The sequence below is a fragment of the Apteryx rowi genome, unplaced genomic scaffold (genome assembly GCF_003343035.1).
Source record: "Apteryx rowi isolate R43461 unplaced genomic scaffold, aptRow1 scaffold_2, whole genome shotgun sequence".
NCBI classification, from domain to species: domain Eukaryota; kingdom Metazoa; phylum Chordata; class Aves; order Apterygiformes; family Apterygidae; genus Apteryx; species Apteryx rowi.
In genome coordinates, this window is record NW_020448307.1 from 8,348,194 (window position 1) to 8,356,221 (window position 8,028).

Below are 8,028 nucleotides of genomic sequence, written 5' to 3' on the forward strand. Positions count from 1 at the left end.
CTCGCTTTTTTCTCCCAGTCAGTGCTCGTAGTAATGGCGAACTTGCAGAGCTGCTGGATGAGCGTTTTATCACTAGAGCTTGGACTGAAAACCACTGGGTCCCTTCACAGACCTCCCGAAAACGGCCACCAAAGTGGTCTCTAACCCCGGCGCCTGTTACCCGGGTATAAATCGGGTTTGTGATGCAGCGTGATCCGAGGGCAGGAGTGCGAAAAGACATGGCAAAATGGGGGGCGTTTGCAGATAAAAGCCAAAGGATCCACACGTGCCCTCCCTTGTCCTCGCTGCAGGGCCACGGTGCTTCGTGTCATTCCCAGAAGCTCTTTGTACCAGGATCAGTGGACCGTAAAGTCGAGGCCTAAATAAATAAGTCTGCGGGGCCGGGGAGGGGATGGTGGGTGCCCTTGCGCCACCCCCGCCGCTTCGCTGGGGGAGAGGTGGGGAAGTGTCTTCGCTGCGGGGCTTCGCTTCCCTCTCGTCCTCTTTCTCCTCGCCGGGGAGCTGCTCTGGGGGCCCGACCCAGCTCAGTCCGATCGCGGAAAAGGAGTCGGCCCGGGGCGGACGGGGTTACTCGGTGTCGCCGTCGTGCCGCGGCCCCGGCCCGGCCCAGCCCCGCCGCCCCGGCAGGCGGCGCCCGCGCGGCCTCTCCTCCCAAGATGGCGGCGGCCGCCTCGGTGCCGCTGCGGGTCTGCAACCAGGAGATCGTCAGGTTCGACCTGGAGATCAAGGCGGCCGTGCAGGTAGCGCCGGGCGCCCGCCGGGGAGCCGCGGCGGCGCCCCCCTTCCCTTCCCCTCCCTTCCCCTCCCTTCCCCTCCGCTCCCCTCCGCTCCCCGCCGGGCCGGGCCGGGCCGGGCCCCGCTGACCGCGCCGTTGCCTTCCAGGACATCCGGGACTGCCCGGGGCCGCTGAGCGCCCTCACGGAGCTCAACGCCGCCGTGAAGGAGAAGTTCCAGCAGCTCCGCGGCCGCCTCCAGGTGAGGATCCCCGGCCCCCTCGGCCCCCCCGGCCCCTCCCGGCCTCTCAGCCCGCCCGAGGCGCCGCGGGCTGTTTGGGGGGCGCTTTGCAGCCCGCTAGGAAGAGCCGCAGGGGGTCGGGGAGCCCCCGCTGCGCGGTGAGGCTGTGGCGGTGCCAATTTACTGAATGAATTTTGGTGTCGGCTCCTTCCCCCGCCGAGGGGCGAACGGGGGACAACTTGCAGCTGGTGGCAGCTGTTGATCAGATTTCCCTATTTCTGCTTTCCGTCAAAGGAGCTTGAACAGATGGCGAAGGAGCAAGATAAAGAATCGGAGAAACAAGCCTTGCTCCAGGAAGTGGAAAACCATAAAAAGCAAATGCTCAGGTAGGTTGGGCAGCAGACGCTATTTACAGGTTCCTTCTGGGCAGCGAGGTAAGTTTAGAGGTACCTGACTTGTGCGCAGCATCTTTCAGATGCTATTTTGCAAGTGTGGTCACTGGCACGAAGCCGCTTTGCCCAGGATCGTGAGAGCGGCTCAGTGATGGAAAGGGCAGGGCTTGGTTCTCCTCGTTCTCTCTCTCCTGTCCGTGCTGCTGGTTGTGGCCTGTTGAGTTGAATCCTCTTGGAGCAGTGCAGAAGGTTGAGTGTGTAAAGCGGTGGCTTGAGAGCCCGTTTTTTTTGACAGGTAACACAACATCCTTCATCCCCTTGCTCCATAAAAGATACACGCAGGAGAAGTGACTGGAGCAAACGGTATCTGGTTATTCTGCGGTATAACGTAGAGATAGTTCATGCGTGTACATGGGGTGCTCAACTATGGCAGTTTCTTTGTGAAAAACCTTGTTTTGGCTTGCAAAGTGTTGCCATCGTGTTACGTACGACATTGCGCTCTTGTGCTTTCAGCAATCAGGCGGCTTGGAGAAAGGCAAATCTAGCATGCAAAATTGCTATTGACAACTCTGAGAAAGATCAGCTGCTGCAGGGAAGAGACACCTTAAGACAAAGGTACTAAACTGTTCCCCTTTATGACTTGATAACAGATTTAAACAGTAGATGTGGTATTAAAGGGAAAGATGTAATGTTTTTAAGTTATCTGATTGTATTTGGACAGATTTTCTTTTATGAGTGCATTTAGCTTTTGTGTAGATTTTAAACTGTTAAGGGTTGTAATAATTGTAGGGTTTTGGGGTGTTGGCCCATCTGCGCAGAAAAGGGGATAAGATAGCCTTCATAGTGTTCCTGACAGCTTTTTATATTAAATCCAGTCAGATTCATAAACAGGTAACAGATCATTTTTCAGTCTGTTTTCGCATGCAGAACTGGATTAAGTTTATATAACTTGTGTATTGAAAAGTTGGCTTGTTGTGAAGCAGCAGAAATCCAAGATAACAAAGTGGTATCAATGCTTTTGCGCCACTTTATGAAGCTGTATAGTCAAGGATTAATAACTAGTGAAATATGAGCCTCCATGAGACTCTGAGCCACTGCCTAGCAGTTGTTCTGGCTCATGACTTTACCATTTTGTGATTCTTAGCATTTAGTGACAATAATGAATCCATACCTTAATCTTAGTTTCTCATGCAGTAATAAAACCTGGTTCTATCTTTTGTACATTGGCAAAGATGTGTGGTGCCAAGCTCTATTCTTAGCTCCCTGTCAGCAGCACTTTTCTGCAGTACCCAGAGACAATTTTATCCCTTCTTCCTTTATTTTTCCCTTCCTCTTTCAGAAAGACTACAAAGGAGAGTCTGGCAGAAAGTGCAAGTAACATCACGGAGAGTCTGATGGGCATCAGCAGGATGATGTCCCAGCAAGTCCAGCAGAGTGAGGAGACTGTGCAAACCCTAGGTACAGGTGTAATTTGGGTGTTTGGTTATGGATTGGATGATTGAAGTGTTTTTCACTAGTTCTGTTAGGATGGACAGAGGCAAACTGTCAAGGTGTGGAGCACAGTGGAAAGCTGTATTGCTAATCCTGAACTTACTAGGGTGTCAATTAAAGGACTGTCCAGCAGAACTCCTCCAACGCTTGGATAGAAACAGAAAATAATAATGGCACATTGCCTGGAGCTGTTTGCTGGACTGTCTTTCTGTTTCATGATGTGTCTTCTCAGCYCTGAAGTAAACAAGAGGGGGCATGAAGAAGAGCTCTTGTTTTAGTTTCACATAAAAGTATAAAAGCAATGTGACTTCATGCAATGTGAAGAGCGTGTTTGCTGTTACTCTGTGCTCTTGTCCTGGCAGGCATGTGGCAATAGAAAAGACAATAAAAGCATAGGTACAAGTTCTCACATAGAGGAAACTTAGTATGGATGGAAGACTGTTTCTACCCAGTCTCCAGCTGGGATGACTAAGAGATGGGGAGATCAAGTGACTTGAACCTAAGGTCRCTTGCTCTGTCAGCAGTGCATCGGGGACTGTGAAACCAAGATTTTGCCCCGTTCTTTGGCTTAGACTCCTAAGACAATAAATCAAGTGGCCTGTCAGAACTAGTGATTCATGAACCATTTAGAAGTTAGATCTGTGTTGCTTGGGCCTCTTACTAGCTGTGCTTTTGGGCAGAAGAGAAAATAGTTTAAAGACTAGGATAAATAATGCAGCTTCTTCCCTGTGTTCTCTACCCCCCGCCCCCACCATCTGAGGATGGCAGCTGGGCACAGTTTGTTCATGCAGAAGTAGCATGTTTCTTCTCCCATTAAAAAAGACAGTTTGGCAGTCACTTTGTCACCCTGTTTCTAGCTGAACAGCACTTGGAGTTTATCAAGGAAAGAACTATCAAAAGTCATTTACGAAACCCAGCTGTGGATTCTAAGTCCATAGTTAGATTRTCCTTTTATAGAGCAAGTCCTTTCTCAGGATGCAGTGAATATATACAGCTGTGAAGCAGGGAAGCTCTACTTTATCATTAACAATGGGAAAAAAATAGGTTTTCTATTTTTGGAAATATTTAAATATTCAAAATAAAAATCTCTCTTTAAGATGAAATTTCACGGTTTGCAAAAGCTTTACGTAAGTATTTCTACTATCCTTGTCTTTGTGAACAAGACAACGTACTTGGGGCTTGGCCTTTCTTTAGTCATTCAGTTCAGTAGAGAGTGATATGTCTGCATTCATTCCAGTTCAGGATATGCGTTCTGTAATGCAAGGCAAAGGGGACTCCTGGGGTTTTGCTTTTTGTCATTTAGTAATATGAAAGAAGGAAGGCTGGGAATTTTTGTTTTGTTGGGGGGGAAGAGGGGCTGGGTGTTTTTTGGGTTTTTTTTTAAGAAAACGAAGTTGGCAGGGATCCATATTCCATGCTGCTGTTTTGGCATTTTCTCAGATTCTCTCTTTAGTTGACACCAGTTAATATGTTTTTCCGCTAGTTGATTTCATCTTGTTGACTTGGAAAAATGAAAAAGAACTATAAGTTGTACTTGTCAAAAATGTTAGCAGTAAAAAAAAACATTTAAATGGCTCAAACTGAACAGTTAAGGGGCTCATACTGTTCCTTGCTGCCTTCTCGCTCTCTGTAGAGCCCCCAAATCACGCTAATTTACAGCTCTGGCTTGGGGCGAGAGTTTCAGTTGTGGAATGAATATATTCAGATACTGACCTGCCTTGCTGCTGCTAAAACCGATGCTGGTTGTGATGGTGGTTTCTTTCCCTTAAATTAGTGGTTCTAGCTCTGTTCTTATTTCACTCAGCTTCTAAAGAGCTCTCAGGTAGCACTGACTTCATAAAAGATATGAACTAGATTTGATCAACTAACCTAAAAAAAATAAAGATTTGGTAACAGGACATGGGAACGTTAATCCATTCAGTACTTTTGTTTTGCTTTGCATTTTTTTTCTTGGCACATCAGGACTACTGGGTGGTGAAAGAGTCTGCAAGAACACGGTCTGTATTTGTCTTACCCATAAGTCAGTCTGACTCCCAAGGATCTCACTGGCGCTATCTGCATTGACAAATATTGTGTGCTTCTTTCATTTGTCGGGTATTTTTGAAGTGCAGCCAGCTGAAATATTTTTTTCCTCATTTCAGCCAATTCTTCACGAACCATCCTGGAAGCAAATGAAGAATTTAAGTCTATGTCTGGGACAATCCAGTTGGGAAGAAAGCTAATAACAAAGTACAACCGCAGAGAACTGACAGACAAGCTTCTCATCTTTCTCGCCCTTGCCTTGTTCCTGGCCACTGTGCTCTATATTTTGAAGAAAAGACTCTTTCCATTTTTGTAAAATCCCAAAGCTCTTGCTGAACTATTATGAAATATCAGGAAGAGATGGTGTAATAATGGTAAGGCTTACTGTAAAAGGGATGTGGTGATAGCTGAAAGAGCGTTAGAGCAGGTATGACTTTATACTGTCTAAATGGAGTATGGGACCTGCCTAAGAAGAACTTAGGTGAGCACAAGTTGGGGAGGAGCAGTTAGATCAAGGTGCAGAAAGAAGAAATGCCCATCTGCTGCCGGTTTGGGGAACTGGACCAACACCCGATAAACTAGGCACTCAGAGGTGCCAGTCTTAACTTTTTGCCTTTCTTCCATTATGCCATGAAGTGAACTTCTGCCCTTGGCTTGGACTAGAAGTTGCATTGACATCTGTGTGTAACTGTGAGGTGCTGAGAACTAGAGGAAGGATGGGAGAGAAACTCATGTACATTCCACTAATAAACTATTTATTGTATCTACATAAACTGAGTTTTGTTTAAAAAAAATTACAGTGGGCTGAGAGAGCCTGAATAACTCCTGTAAGTTCTATTTAACACTTGTAACAGTGGCTGCTTATGGAATGGTTTTTCTGAGACTGTAGCAGACACATAGTCTGGCTCTGTTCAGGCCTGGCCTTGGAGGGCTCTGAGCAAAGAAAAAATGGAAACCTCATGTGTTACTATTAATTCATGCAATATACTTATGCAAATTACACTATCAATCTGTTAAAACCTTTAGTCTTCTTTGGTGCTTTTTTTATAAAATTCCACTTAGCACTTCGTATTTGCAAAATACTGACCAGTTGCACATTTGAAGTCTTTTCTTATTTATACAGTTGGCCTTTTTGCAGTTAGCAAAATCTTTTGCAATGATTGCTTTGCTTACCTTTTGTGCTCTAGTAATGAGTGCCTGTTTGCTTTAACAGCCTAAATAGTAACATGCCACACTCAGGTAGCACCTTGCAAGTACCAAAAATGGACCGCAGTGTTATTAAAACTGATGTTGCCTTCTCCTAGGGAAATTGTTTTGTTGCTTCTTCAGAGTCGACTGGTAAAGTTGACATTCCGTTTATGAAATTCTCACAGATTGGTTAAAAATATTCTTAATTAGTAATGAGAAGTCATTTTTTTAAAGGCATTCCTAAACAGATCCAAATAAATATGTCATCAAGTAAACAACAATATTTAAATTTATGTGGAATTTGAGGCTAAATTTTCGGTGTAGTTTAGGTTCCCACTAGCATATTTGGAGAGAAGAGATGACACTGCCTCCAGTGGGTTATCTCATCCTTGTAATACTCATTTACCAGATCTTGGCCGTGGGCACAATTTACCGTTTTGCCAGCTGCCGCTACAAGCAGAAGCTTGGTTAAATAAATAAAATGGCAGCAGACCGTAATAACCCAAACCAGTGCATGGGGCAGTTGAAGTGGTGATTCGGTAACTGTGTACCTAAACAATAAAGTTGGAATTTTTAATCTAGCTCCAAAAATCAAGGAAGACTGAAGAGTTGAAGTGTCTGTGCCATTCCTCCTGGCGTAGCTTAAAGGGAATAGGAGACCTTCCAGCAGGGCTGTTACGTCCCGTAGAGGGCAGCAGTGCATACGTGTCCTTAGCTTTTTCTTGCTCTGGAAGTCCTGTAATATCCTGATTAGAGAGAATGGACGTGGCTTTTTCTGTATCGCTTATTCATGGCATTTGAGTGCAGCCTTCCTCCTTGACTCTCCTGAGATGCGGAATTAGACAGAGATTGAAATAAATCGAGAATGTGCCTCTTAACGTTGTTGAATAAAAGAGGAATTACTCTCTTTAAGAAAAGATGTTGTGGAAAGTTGACACGTTTGTGCTTTCTAATAATTAACAGAAGCCTCGCTCCAAGATACTCGCTTCAGGAGCAGTTTTCCGAGGAGGAGACTGCTGACGAAGGAAAGGGGTATATTGCGTGAGCGAGGGCTGCCCCGGGTCGGTGTCGCGCTGCCCCGTGTTGCCTACGTCGGGGCTGGCTCCTGCCCTCGCTAGAGCCGTCTCCCCTGCGTGCCGTTTCCCAAAGCAGCTCCGGAAACCTCTGCCTGCTGCTGAGCCCCGGCACGATCGCTGCCAGCTGCCTGGCCAGGATGCAYGGCCACTCTGCGCAGCGGTGTAAAACATACAGAGCAATGATTAAATGTGTGGCTTGCTGTGTCCCAGTCTGGGAAAGTACGGCTTTAAATACAAATAATATTTAGAACGTAAAGTTTTTTTAGCTTATAAATATATTTCAAATGAATCACTGTGCAGCAGTTCCCGATTTCCAGTTCGCAGCGCAGTGCTGTTTTATGCAACTTCAGAGCAGTCAATAACATTTGCTTTTGTGGACGACTCTTTCCAGGCCAGCCGTAGCAGCCTTGGTTTATTTATTCAGCCAGCTTCGAGGCAAACAGGCTTGTCTTCTTGAAATGCGGAACCTGCAGGTGGTCAAACACTAGCTGGGTCAATATTTCCTCCCTCACACRGAGGCAGTATAAAAATAGGCCTCTGCTAATCTCCGAGATACTGGAACGCTAAGCAGATGATACAGCTACGCTGTAAGCAGTGATGCGGTACAACCGCCCGCAGGAAGTTTCACTTGCTTTATCTTTGCTACATGCTCCCTTCAGAACATAGACRAACCCTAAAAACAGAAGAAGCCTTATCGTAATGGTATGAATTTCAGTAAATTTTGTTTTAAAGGAATGGTCTTTCTGAATGGGGATTGCAATGTAGCAATTTGGGGAARAAAAGATCTTTTGCCGAATGTCTTTTTTTTTTTTGCTCTGTTCTCATCTTGTTACTGAAATTTTAGCTTGCAGACCTTGACTGGCTGGAAACTCCAAGAACAAAAAATAATTGCCGAGGACCTTCCC

The 8,028-nt window shown here is 45.9% G+C and overlaps 1 protein-coding gene across 1 annotated transcript; it reads left to right on the forward strand.

Annotated features, from left to right (window-relative positions):
- The first annotated feature begins 632 nt into the window (after positions 1–632).
- BNIP1 (BCL2 interacting protein 1) lies at positions 633–6,925 on the forward strand. Its single transcript, XM_026063484.1, has 6 exons — positions 633–740; positions 883–975; positions 1,249–1,340; positions 1,860–1,961; positions 2,686–2,804; positions 4,979–6,925. The coding sequence occupies exons 1-6, from the start codon at positions 657–659 to the stop codon at positions 5,173–5,175; spliced, it is 687 nt and encodes a 228-aa protein (XP_025919269.1). The 5' UTR covers positions 633–656; the 3' UTR covers positions 5,176–6,925.
- Positions 6,926–8,028: the final 1,103 nt, after the last annotated feature.

Excerpts from the sequence above, each read along its gene's own strand:
- BNIP1 (XM_026063484.1), top strand. The coding sequence starts at position 657 with ATGGCGGCGGCCGCCTCGGTGCCGCTGCGGGTCTGCAACCAGGAGATC. Across the intron at positions 741-882 it reads AGATCAAGGCGGCCGTGCAG|GACATCCGGGACTGCCCGGG; the intron begins GTAGCGCCGGGC and ends GTTGCCTTCCAG. Across the intron at positions 1,341-1,859 it reads CATAAAAAGCAAATGCTCAG|CAATCAGGCGGCTTGGAGAA; the intron begins GTAGGTTGGGCA and ends TTGTGCTTTCAG.